Source organism: Rhinatrema bivittatum, chromosome 5 (assembly GCF_901001135.1).
Source record: "Rhinatrema bivittatum chromosome 5, aRhiBiv1.1, whole genome shotgun sequence".
Classification (NCBI taxonomy): domain Eukaryota; kingdom Metazoa; phylum Chordata; class Amphibia; order Gymnophiona; family Rhinatrematidae; genus Rhinatrema; species Rhinatrema bivittatum.
Genome location: NC_042619.1, coordinates 303,303,726 through 303,317,075, shown reverse-complemented (window position 1 = coordinate 303,317,075; position 13,350 = coordinate 303,303,726). Strand labels below are relative to the sequence as shown.

Below are 13,350 nucleotides of genomic sequence, written 5' to 3'. Positions count from 1 at the left end.
GCTGCCACTACCGAGGCAATGCCCCTGGCTAAGGTGCGCACCAGGTCTGAGCTTGCATCCGTAATCTGCAGCGTTATTGCTGTTGCGTTGAAGGCCTGCTTAAGGATGTATTCCAATCGTTTGTCCTGAGTGTCCTTCAATGCGGCCCCTCCCTCGTTGTTCGCTTTGAGACGGCACAGACCATAGCATCCACTTTCGGGAAATGTAGGTGTTCCTTGGTTGCTGGTTCTAGAGGGAATACGGCTTCCAAGCCCCGACCCCCATTGAAGCTGGCCTCCGTGGCATCCCATTCCAGGTCAATCAGTTCCTGGATGGCTTCCATCATTGGAAAGTAACATGAGGCCTTACGAAGGGACACCAAGATGGGGTTCTTCTTTGGTTCCACCACAGGGTCCTTGCCAGGAATACCCAGCATCTTCAGAGTCTGGGAAACAAGGGCTGGCAATTCGTCCTTGTGGAAGAAGCGAAGCATGGTTCGGTATGGTTCCATTCCTGGAGGGATTTCTCCTTCTTCCAGGGAGTCACTCTCATCATCTGAGGTGTCTGGATCCCTATTAGGGAAGTTCTGGTTAGGTGAGGCATGTCTCAAGGCATCTGAGCAGGGCCGGGAGGATCTTGTGCTTCCGGCACGGGTTGAGCCTGGGGCACAGCTGGGGCTGATTGCGCCTGAACGAAGGCTTGCAGCCCTTGGAAAAATTCCAACCAGAAGGTCTCTGGGTCCATGTTAATCCCAGGGAGAGTCGGAGTAGGGGCCCCAGAGGTGCCCTCCTGTGGGGAAGCCGAGATGCATAGGTCCGAGGAGCTATCATCAGTAGTTCCGGAACCATGTCCCGACAGAAAGGGACCAGGCTTTTGTTTCCCCTGGGCTTCTTCGCAATGAACAGGCAGGACTCTAATTCAGGCTGTGCGGCTCTTATGTGGCAGGCTGTGCAAAGAGAGTGCCTTCTGGCCTTCTTGGGCACCGGTGCCATTGTCTCTATGTGTTTGCACGCGTGCAGTTGTAAACGCGGCTGTGCGTGTAGTTATGCACACGGGTGCGCTCAGTTGTGCGCACTTCTCAGTTGTGCTCGCCGGTATGCGCACAGTTATGCGCGCTTCTGTATTGGACACGCGCAAATTAGGTGCATCGGCCGCCTGGCCTGCCCCGCGCATACCACCGGCAAGAAGGGAAGATGACCCCCGCGCGTAAGATGGCACCCCCCCCCCCCCGAGGGTCTCCACGTGTGTGGACCCTTGCACTGGATTGGGGCCTAGCCCAACCAAGGCTGCTCAACCCAATCGGTGCTCCCTTCTAACCTCGCCGGGACGAATTCAGTACGGCAATCCGAGCTCTGGAGACCGGAGACCTGAATTTAAAGATGTTTTCTTACCTGATCTCGGCGCTTTCCGATCATGTGCCGGATGATCTCCAGCTGCGGGGGGAGAGGGAATTACCTTCACCGCCGCGCTCGTTTCTGCACCCACTGCCTTTCAGCCACACTGGGGGGCTAAGTCCATGCCGGGAACCAGCTACCGGACCAAGGCACAGCTCTGAGGGATAAGGGGGATCAACCTCAGGAATTCTTGACTGGGGGAGGGACCCTTAGGTATCACCGCAGGAGAGCGGGGCTCAATCTTCCTTAAGGTAAATTTTGTTTCTTCTTTGCTGTAATTCTTAACACTATTCTAGTGTGTGGGATAGTGTCCGCATCTGCTAGGAGACGGAGAGATACTGAAGAGCTGAGGTTACTGCAGGGGTATATCTAGAGTGATGTCAGCTTTGAAATCTGACTCCGTCTCCCATCTGCTAGCAGAAGAGCACAATACCCACTGGTCCTGAGTCCATCTGGCTACACGCTAGGAAAGCCACTTTATGCAGAGGCAGTGTGTACTTGGCAGAAGTACCAGGTAACTTTCAACAGCAGCCAAGAAACTATGACTCACTTCCAAGACAACTTGCACTGTCTGGCGACAGCATCACTTTTCCTCACTCCACAGAAGGACCCTAAACTGGGCTCACACACACGCCCCACACCTCCCCTTATCAAATCCTGCAGCTCCTATTCTACCATTTACCTCCATCTACCGGAATTTGGCCCAAACTACTTGCCATCTTGAATTCTGTGGCTGGTACCATGACCCCACTTTTTTCCCCCTCAGATTGTGTCCCCTACCCAGAATGGTCCTTGCTGCTCCCCCAAACTGAAACCATTCCTGGAGCACACTGGGCACCCCTTCTCTCCTTCATCCTATCCCCTGCAGTAAGCAGACAAGGAAACGCTCTTACCTTAGCATGAGCGTCTTGTAGACGGTGTCACGCAGCTGAAAGACATGATTGCTGACTGCCAGGTTGTGCTGTAGGCGGAAGGGTTCCAGGACCACGCCATCACGAACAGGGAAAGTCAGGCGCAGCTCATCATTGGAGCTCGCTGCAGGCAAAAAAACCCAAAAAAACACACGGTCGGGTGGGAGAGAGGGGAGAGGGAGGTTACCATGGTTCAGATCAGAGGTGAGATGGAACCCAGTCCATGTGGCACAGAGAGCTCTGTCCCACCAAATGCACTAATCTATTGTTACACTGTATGTTGTAGTGTTCCAATAGAGCTACACCATACCTTAGAATATTCCCCATGTACATCAGTGCTACATTATAACATGTAATGTAGCACTATCCTAGTGTTCCACTGCACATTACAGAGAGTTACCCTGTAATAATTTCACAGAAAAAAAAAAAAACATATCCTATCCAACATACCTGGCTTACAAAGGTTTTTTCCTGTCATGGTATGTGCCAAAATTAATCCATTTGGATATTACCCACTGGAGAAACACAGCCTATAGGATTAAACTGCTGCTTTAAACATAATTTTAAATACTCTTGTGCCCCAGCAGATGTGAGCAGCCCCCACAGATATCCAACAACAAAGCTCCACCTGTCCATCAAAGCTTCTGTCTGACATTTGGCCATTAGCCACTAAGGCAATGGTGCTAATAAAGCAGAACTCCCATTTGCCAAAGAAAGCCCAAAGGGGTGGGCAGCAGGCACTGCACTGGTGATCACACTCTACCTCCCGAGTTTCTTGGAAGAAGCCTGGAGAAGGGGGTATGCCGCTAGCAGGAGGCAGTAGATTCCTGCACAGAGCCCAGAGAAAGCAGACGGTGGGTGCTCACCTGTAGGTGACGCATGCATTGCAGTGATATTTGGTTTGATATCTGGCAGGAAAGGAGACTTCACATCCTGCCCTGGTGACATGTATGGTGGAATATTACTTCCTGGGGTCATAGGGGGTGTGGGGTTGCCAGGCAGAGGGGAGCTGGGATATCCAGGCATAGATCTTGCAGGCTATTAAAAAAAACACAACAGTAGGTTTTTTTTTTAGTATACTTATAATTCATTACCTAAAAATAAGTGCACAGGGACTGCTCCCCACTTATCAGCTTTGGTTTTCATCCCTTTATGCCCCAAGATCTTCAAAGGGGAACCACTGGCCCTAAGAGACATACCCTTGGACATCCATTCTACCTTAGACACCCATTAGTAAGTGCCTAAGAACCTCCACATGAATGGATCAAAATTTGGTTGCTACATTGGTTCAGGAAAATATAGGACACTGGAGGTTGTGATACTTTCTAAATTGGCCCAGCTGAAAGAAATAATACCTTAGGCTTTGCTGGACATTGGCTTTCAGGGCCTCACTTTTAGGTCCCTCACTCAGCAGATGCTGAGTGAGGGACCTATCACCTTGCAACTCTCAGAGACACCAGAAGTGGGCACTGGAGGATTGCTGAGCACTGCCTGACTGGAAGGAACCTCTGGACAAAGCTCCTTCCTTCTCCTCTCACTCGTTAACCCTTTCTGGGCCTGGCCTGCCTCTTACTGAAGACAGATCATGCTGAAATTCCAGAGATGTCCTTTCCCGCCCCTGCTTCTTGCGAAATGTGCAACTGGTTAGAAGAACTAAATGTGATGCAATATGAAAATTAAGAAAGCAAAGATGTTGGCAGAGGACCTTTGGCCCACCCAGTCTGCCCAGTTGCCCCTGCCTATACTGCTCCAGTGCTCTAAAAGAAGCCTTTCAGCTGTTTCCTTCCTGCTCCTCTGGGCTTCTAGCTCAATTGGAGTCAGACTACAGCCTCACAAACCTTCATTCACAACTTCCCAGGGGTTTTCCCCGTTTTCCCCTCTCCTGTTTAGCTCAGTCATCATGACAATAGTTCTCAGAGGCCACGGACTGTAGCTCCCTCTTGAGCTGGTTGGTACAGGTACATTTGGAGTCTGGCCCTAATGTGTCACCACTGTGCAATAGTTCATACTCCTGCCCCTTCCAAGGGGCTGTGAACCGGTTAATAGCATTTCATCTCATTCCTGGCTCTCGGTGAGAGGGTTAATAGAATGCTACCCCACTCCTGGCATGGAGCACGCTGGCTCATGGTATCTTACCCCATTCATGCTGGGCTGGCTGAAGCCACTGAAGCTTCCTCCGTTGAAGTTTGCATTCTGCCCATTATACTGGTCCACTGGCTGGGAACAAAAAGCAACAAGGACATGAATGAAAAACTCTGATCATCCCCGAAGCTGCTGTCAGTGAGCGCACTCCACTTATCACAGAGCACAGCATGAGCAGTCAGCCACTCAGCTGGCAAGACCTCAGCTCCTCATTTCTTATCCTGTGTACAGATGTGCTTTTACACTGGGGCATTGGAGGTCAAGCAGCTCACTGTGGGGTCCCTGTTCACTTGTCCTTTTGGTTTTCCATTTAAAACAATTTAACTGGCATTCTTATGGAATAAGAAACATTTTAGCACAGACCGTAGTCTCTGGTAACCAACACGAGAAGACATGGTCTTTGCTATAAACAAAGCCCTGGTGTGCCTCATTTTCATGGCGGTTACCCTACAATATTCTCCAGGCTTCCAAATTGCATATAACTACCTGCCTGCCACCCCTCCTCAATTGCCAGTCATCACTGCTACTGCTTCTAACCCACTGCTGCCATGCCCTTCAGCCAGGTAGCCACTGCCATCTTTCTACCTTCTGCCCCTGCTGAATGCTGCCACCTCTCTCCTTCACTCACTCACCCTCATGAGGACTGCTGCTGATTCCTCCCCCGCCAGCAATTAATACTGCTCTAGGGTGGCTACCGTCATGCTGTAAGCCCTGTCACACAGCAGCCAGACAATGGCAGTATCAGTAGTAGACCTGGCTCCTGATGTGAAGTGGGGGGGGGGGGGGGGTCGTCCAGTAGCAGCCAGTTTGGGGAAGGAAGGATGGATGGGAGAGAGCTGCTAGTGACCAGCTTGGTGGTGGGGGCCTGTAGGGACACCGTCTGAAACTGGGAGGGATAGAAGGAAGGATGAGGGAGAGTTACAGAAGGAAGGGAAAGAGCCGAAAAGTGAGGGGCGGGAAGACTGAAAGAGAAGGGAGAGGACAGTGTGAAGAAAGGAAAGAACCAAAAAGTGGAGGAAACAGAGAAGAAAGGATGGAAGAAGGGAAGGGTATTAATCACCCTCAGCAAAACTTCAGCCTTGTGCCACCTTCTGCACAACCCCTCCATTTTTTCTGGCCGACAGATCACCCCCTTGCCCAAGATTTTGATAATCAAACAACCATCAAAGTGACACCACCCAGCATCCTTCCCAGAATAATCCTGTATATGGAGGACAATTTTTAAAAGCCATATATGTGGATCAAAACAGATTTGCCTGAGTGAAAGAGCTTTAAGAAAATTACGCATCATAAAAGCACCTAAAAATAGCCAAAAGATCTTCATTCAAAAATTGGAAGAAGGATCCAACAGAAGAAAATAGGGTAATGCATAAACGTTGGCAAGTTAAATGTAAGACATTGATAAGACAGACTAAGAAAGAATTTGAAAAGAAGTTGGCTGTAGAGGCAAAAACTCACAGTAAAATCTTTTTTAAATATATATGAAGCAGAAAGCCTGTGAGGGAGTCAGTTGGACCATTAGATGATCGAGGGGTTAAAGGGACACTTAGAGAAGATAAGGCCATCGCGGAAAGATTAAATGATTTCTTTGCTTCGGTGTTTACTGAAGAGGATGTTGGGGAGGTACCCGTAATGGAGAAGGTTTTCATGGGTAATGATTCAGATGGACTGAATCAAATCACGGTGAACCTAGAAGATGTGGTAGACCTGATTGACAAACTGAAGAGTAGTAAATCACCTGGACCGGATGGTATACACCCCAGAGTTCTGAAGGAACTAAAAAAATGAAATGTCAGACCTATTAGTAAAAATTTGTAACTTATCATTAAAATCATCCATTGTACCTGAAGACTGGAGGATAGCAAATGTAACCCCAATATTTAAAAAGGGCTCCAGGGGCGATCCGGGAAACTACAGACCGGTTAGCCTGACTTCAGTGCCAGGAAAAATAGTGGAAAATGTTCTAAACATCAAAATCACAGAACATATAGAAAGACATGGTTTAATGGAACAAAGTCAGCATGGCTTTATCCAGGGCAAGTCTTGCCTCACAAATCTGCTTCACTTTTTTGAAGGAGTTAATAAACATGTGGATAAAGGTGAACCGGTAGATGTAGTATACTTGGATTTTCAGAAGGCATTTGACAAAGTTCCTCATGAGAGGCTTCTAGGAAAAGTAAAAAGTCATGGGATAGGTGGCGATGTCCTTTCGTGGATTGCAAACTGGCTAAAAGACAGGAAACAGAGAGTAGGATTAAATGGACAATTTTCTCAGTGGAAGGGAGTGGGCAGTGGAGTGCCTCAAGGATCTGTTTTGGGACCCTTACTTTTCAATATATTTATAAATGATCTGGAAAGAAATACGAAGAGTGAGATAATCACATTTGCAGATGATACAAAATTGTTCAGAATAGTTAAATCACAAGCAGATTGTGATAAATTGCAGGAAGACCTTGTGAGACTGGAAATTTGGGCATCCAAATGGCAGATGAAATTTAATGTGGATAAGTGCAAGGTGATGCATATAGGGAAAAATAACCCATGCTATAATTACACAATGTTGGGTTCCATATTGGGTGCTAGATTGACTGGATGAGGGATCCAAATGACACTGGAATGGACTGGGCAAACCGGTGGTCTAATGGGAAAAACTGGGAATGGCCTTCAGGCGAGCATGTGTTAAAATCCGCTTCCCTGCATGCATTAAAGCTGACAAATCCTTAAGGAAGACAGTAGATATGCACTTTACATTTGCTCAAGTAACCGCTTAAAATTAGGAGCACACATATGCATGGTACGTGTATTTTAAATTATGTGCTTGTAAATGTGTGCATGATTTAAAACCCTAGTGTATGTTCACTCGTGCGCCCATATGCGCTTGTATGTGCACCCACAGACTTGTTTTAAAATTAGCTCTTAGGTGTAAAGACCTATTGAGGTCTCTATACAGACACAGTCCAGATAGCAAAGTTAGCCAGATAAACTTATCTGGCTAACTCTGGAGGCACAATCAACAGTGCAGCCACATTATTGAATATAGCCAGCTATCTTAATTATGGGCTGATACAGTAAAAATCGCGGGAGAGCGGGCAACCGCTCTCCCAGCGCGCCCTCAGGCCACTCTCCTGTGCGCACGATTCAGTAAGTTAATTTATTTAAATTAGGGCCCGCGGTAAAAAGAGGCGCTAGGGACACTAGCGCGTCCCTAGCACCTCTTTTTGGACAGGAGTGGTGGCTGTCAGCGAGTTTGACAACCGACGCTCAATTTTGCCGGCGTCGGTTCTCAAACCCGCTGACAGCCACGGTTTCGGAAACCGGACGCCGGCAAAATTGAGCGTCCGGGTTTCAACCCGCGAGCCGTGTGCCCATTTTAAATTTTTTTTTTAACTTTTTTTTTTTTAACTGCTTTTCGGTGCACTTCCCCGGCGCCGGCAGAAATTAACGCCTACCTTTGGGTAGGCGCTAATTTCTTAAAGTAAAATGTGCGGCTTGGCTGCACATTTTACTTACTGTATCGCGCGGGAATACCTAATAGGGCCATCAACATGCATTTGCATGTTGCGGGCGCTATTAGTCTCGGGGGGTTGGACGCACGTTTTGGACGCGCTATTACCCCCTTACTGAATAAGGGGTAAAGCTAGAGCGTCAAAAACGTGCGTCCAAATGCCAGTTAACAGTGCGCACTGTACTGTACTGTTGGAGCGCACTGTACTGTATCGGCCTGTATGTTAGCCAGCTAATTTTGGGGCAGCTCTTTGACGCGACTTAGCTGGCTAAGTCATCAGGCTACCTCAACTCCTCCCAGTTATGCCCATGGACCATCGCTAACTTATCTGGTTAAATTCTAGCCTCTTAACTCCTAGAATGTAGCCAGATAAAAGCTGAATATAGCCGGGTAAACCATTTATATGGATAACTATTACTTATCCAACTAAATGGCTTTTGAATACGGATTTCATTGCATTTGAATTCTGAAGATGCTGTTAGCGATCTTCAGCATTATTTGGAAAGGCAGGACAAGAAAAACATCCAAATTTATTATTAGCAATACACCTCCAGTTTGGAAAGCAGAACAAGTTGGATTACACAGAAATTACAAATTAGCAGAATACATCATAGTGGTCATACACACAGAAACCTCCTCACCACATGCTGAATGGATGCAGATTATAAACAGAAATACACAGACAAAAACTGCACTCTTGTTCACTCAAGACTCACCCCTTCCCTTCCAGTTCCCTACAGGACAGGAGGGAAGAGAGAAACAACAGGGAGCGAGAGACTGGATTAGGGAGCAAAGTGGTTCTTCTTTGCTTTGCTTTGTCCACTGTAGCCTAGGAAGCAGAGAACTGCTCTCTGCGATATGGGGTAATGGCCAATCAGGCAGGAGCACGTGCACCCCCACCACTTAGCAACCCCTGCTGTGCTGCTCTGCCTAACCCTTGCAAACCAACAGGTTGATACTCTAAGGCCGCGGTAGAAAGAGTGCGGCATTGCCAGGCGCACCCTCGTTCCCCGCACGCACAGTTCTCTTCACCTAGCGCTCGATACTCTCTTCTAATTGCATGCAAATGCATGCCGCGGCTGCGAAGCCTTAGGCAAGCGTTAGGCCCGCGCAACCCATTTTACTGTATAGAGCGCCTATACAGTATCCTGGGTTCGCGGGCCTAACGCTTCACGGCCGCGCTGGTATCTGTCATTTCAAATGACAGGTACCAGGAAGTGGACAGTTATGTTCCCCGATGCTCGGCAAACTTTCCCCCAGCCTCCGCTCACCTGCCCTGGCCCCGTCCGGTCTCCGGTGCAGCCCCAGTCTGTCTCCTCCTCCCGAGGCAAAAAAAACCAAAAAACCGAAAAAGTAGCAAGGCTCGGGCCTGCTACGATAGTCCCTTCTCCTCTCCTCCCGATTTCGGCACTCAAGGCGGCCGGGTGGGCGTGCATTCATCCAGGCAGAGGGAGCCGGCGGCGAAAGCGGCCTCCGGCTCCCTCTGCCTGGATGAATGCACGGCCCCCGCCGGCAATGAATGAATGCCCGTGCGATTTCGGCGCTCCCCCGTGCATTCATCCAGGCAGAGGGAGCCGGAGGCCGCTTTTGCCGCCGGCTCCCTCTGCCTGGATGAATGCACGCCCACCCGGCCGCCTTGAGCGCCGAAATCGGGAGGAGAGAAGAAGGGAGAAGGGACTATCGTAGCAGGCCCGAGCCTTGCTACTTTTTCGGGGTTTTTTTTTTTTGCTTCGGGAGGAGGGGACAGGACTGGGGCTGCACCGGAGACCGGACGGGGCCTTGAGCGCCGAAATCGCCCCCATTTTTTACACTTTATTCCCGTTTTAATTTTCTAACACCACACTAACACCAAGTAGAGGGTGGCGGTAAACTAACAGGTTAAGGACGCGGCAAAATAGCGGGTTACAAAGGAGATAATCTGAGCGCGCGTCACAGTATCGGAGGGGAATAGCTAATTCCTTCATTATACAGCTAATTCGTTCATTTACATATCATATACATGCTGCGTGCGGAAAGGGTTATGCGTCTGTTTTAAGAAGCGCTAAGGACGCGTGAAATTAAATGGCGGAAGTCCCAGTGTTTGCAGGAGTTAGAAATGGAGGCATGCATGCATATTCTGTATAATATCTATTGCAGCTGAGAGATGGACTAGGGGATGTTAAGGGTGATGAGGGAGGGGGAAAGGGTTTTATATTGGTAGATACGGAAAACGATGAACATATAAACTCTGTTTTTGGTAGGTCAATCATCTTTATTTGCTTGGTTGGATTACAGTTTTGACAAACTGCATTATATTGCTATATTATTTTTGTTCAATGGCTGTGTATTGTACTAATGTGCACTGAATTTGTTTAATAAACAGTAAATTTAAAAAAAAAAATTAAATAAATAAATAAATAAAGAAATGTGGAAGAAAGGTCAAATGATTACTGGCATGGTTAAAAGGTGAGGTGAAAGAGGCTATTTTAGCCAAAACAAATCCTTCAAAAATTGAAATAAGGATCCAAATGAAGAAAATAGGAAAAACACAAACATTGTCAAGTTAAAGTGTAAAACACTGATAAGACAAGTGAAGAGAGAATATGAAATGAAGTTGGCCATAGAGGCAAAAACTCATAATGAAAACTTTTCAAAATATATCCGAAGCAAGGGAGTCGGTTGGACCTTTAGATGACTGAGGGGTTAAAGGGGCTCTTAGGGAAGATAAGGCCATTGCAGAAAGACTGAATGAATTCTTTGCTTCTGTGTTTATTAATGAGAATGTTGGGGAGATACTGGTTACAGAGATGGTTTTCAAGGGTGATGAGTCAGATGAACTGAACCAAATCACAGTGAACCTGGAAGATGTAGTAGGCCAGATTGACAAATTAAAGAGTAGCAAATCACCTGGACCAGATGGTATGCACCTCAGGGTTCTGAAGGAACTAAAAATGAAATTTCAGATCTATTAGTTAAAAGGTTTATCATTAGGTTTATCATTAAAATCATCCATTGTACCTGAAGACTGGAGAGTGGCCAATGTAACCCCAATATTTAAAAAAGGACACAGAGGTGATCCGCGAAACTACAGACCAGTGAGCCTGACTTCAGTGCCGGGAAAAATAGTGGAAACTATTCTAAAGATCAAAATCACAGAGCATATAGAAAGACATGGTTTAATGGAACAAAGTCAGCATGGATTTACCCAAGGGAAGTCTTGCCTCACATATCTGCTTCATTTTTTTGAAGGGGTTAATAAACATGTGAATAAAGGTGAACCACTAGATGTAGTATATTTGGATTTTCAGAAGGCATTTAACAAAGTACCTTATTAGAGGCTTCTAAGAAAATTAAAAAGTCATGGGATAGGAGGCGATGCCCTTTTGTGGATTACAAACTGGTTATAAAAGAAAGGAAACAGAGCATATGATTAAATAGTCAATTTTCTCAGTGAAAAAGGGTAAACAGTGGAGTGCCTCAGGGAGCTGTACTTGGACCGGTGCGTCTCAATATATTTATAAATGACCTGGAAAGGAATATGACGAGTGAGGTAATCAAATTTGCAGATGATACAAAATTATTCTTAGTAGTTAAATCACAAGCAGATTGTGATAAATTGCAGAAGGTCCTTGTAAGACTGGAAGATTGGGCATCCAAATGGCAGATGAAATTTAATGTGGACAAGTGCAAGGTGATGCATACAGGGAAAAATAACCCATGCTGTAGTTACACGGTTAGGTTCCATATTAGGAGCTACCACATAGGAAAAAGATATAGGTGTCATAGTGGATAATACATTGAAATAGTCAGTTCAGTGTACTGCGGCAGTCAAAAAAGCAAACAGAATACTAGGAATTATTAGGAAGGGAATGGTTAATAAAATGGAAAATGTCTATATGCCTCTGTATCGCTCCATGGTGAGAGCGCACCTTGAATACTGTGTACAATTCTGGTCGCCGCATCTCAAGAAAGATATAGTTGTGATGGAGAAGGTACCAAGAAGGGTGACCAAAATGATAAAGGGGATGGAACTGCTTCCCTACGAGGAAAGGCTAAAGAGATTAGGGCTGCTCAGTTTGGAGGGGGGATATGATAGAGTTGTTTAAAATCATGAGAGGTCTAGAATGGGTATTTACTCTTTCAGATAATAGAAGTACTAAGGGGCACTCTCTGAAGTTAGCAAGTAGCACATTTAAAACTAATCGGAGAAAATTCTTTTTCACTCAACGCACAATTAACTCTGGAGTTTGTTGCCAGAGGATGTGGTTAGTGCAGTTAGTGTAGCTGGGTTTAAAAAGGTATGTATAAATTCTTGGATGAGAAGTCCATTAACTGCTATTAATTAAATTGACTTAGGGATTAGCCACTGGCATCAGTAGCATGGGATCTACTTAGTGTTTGGATACTTGCCAGGTACTTTAGCCTGGATTGGCCACTGTTGGAAACAGGATGCTGGGCTTGATGGACCCTTGGTCTGACCTTGTATGGCAATTTCTTATGTTCTTAAGAAGCCAACCTATTTAGCCTTCCTTCATAAGTTCCATTCCCTTTACCATTTTTGCTGTCTCTCTCTGTACCTTTTCTAATTTACTCGAATGGCATATTATACTTGAGGTGCAGTGGCACCATGGACATATATAGAGGCATTATGATATCTGCAAATGTATTCTCTATTCCTTTCCAATAATTTTTTTAACATTCTATTGCTTTTTTGACCACTAATACACACTGAGCTGAGTATTTCAATGTGTTATCCACAATAATTTCAAGATACTTTTCCTGGGTAGTATCTCCTAATGTGGGACCCATCATTGTGTACCTATACTTGGGATTATTTTCCCCTATGTCCATCACTTTATTTATTTATTTTAAAGATTTTATATACCGACAACCGTTTGCACATCGTATCGGTTTACAGATAACTTAGAACAATAAATATCGAATAGGCATGGCCTTTACAAAGAACAAGAAGCAAACAAGAGTATAACAGGAAGCCTAAGAATTTAGTTAATACATTCAACTGGGAGTAGCATAAATTGGGGGGGGGAGTATACAACAATGTGATAAGGGAAAGGCTAAACTTTAACCAGTTACCAGTCCCCAACAGGGAATTGTCTCCTATTCCCTGACACTTTAATTTCCTGCGGAGGCCCTCGTGAAAAACTATTAAATTCTTTCTGAAAATCCAGATATTCTGCATCAACTGGCTCACACTTAACCACAAGTTTATTTACACCTTCAAAGATCTTCTTCCAGTTCTCATTACCTAGGTTTGTGTCTCACTCTGCCTTAGACTGTTTATCATATACAACTGAAGCAGAAGGCGAGAAGCCTCCGTTAACTTACACATCTCACGGCACAGTGCAGTCTGCGGCTTGTTTGTTGGCAGGTTTGGTCCTGCCGTGTTCTAGCTGTGCGTTCCGGGGCCCTGGGTCAGACT

At 46.1% G+C, this 13,350-nt stretch overlaps 1 protein-coding gene across 4 annotated transcripts in view; it reads right to left on the bottom strand.

Annotated features, from left to right (window-relative positions):
- The window catches only part of ZMIZ2 (zinc finger MIZ-type containing 2), a 151,460-nt gene that overhangs the window by 36,060 nt on the left and 102,050 nt on the right, over positions 1 to 13,350 (bottom strand). For all 4 annotated transcript variants that reach the window (XM_029604217.1, XM_029604216.1, XM_029604218.1 and 1 more), the window contains 3 exons: positions 4,421 to 4,501; positions 3,151 to 3,322; positions 2,267 to 2,408 (listed from right to left, as the gene is read on the bottom strand). In XM_029604217.1, the coding sequence (XP_029460077.1) occupies positions 2,267 to 2,408; positions 3,151 to 3,322; positions 4,421 to 4,501 (395 nt within the window). The remainder of the gene's footprint in view (positions 1 to 2,266; positions 2,409 to 3,150; positions 3,323 to 4,420; positions 4,502 to 13,350) is intronic.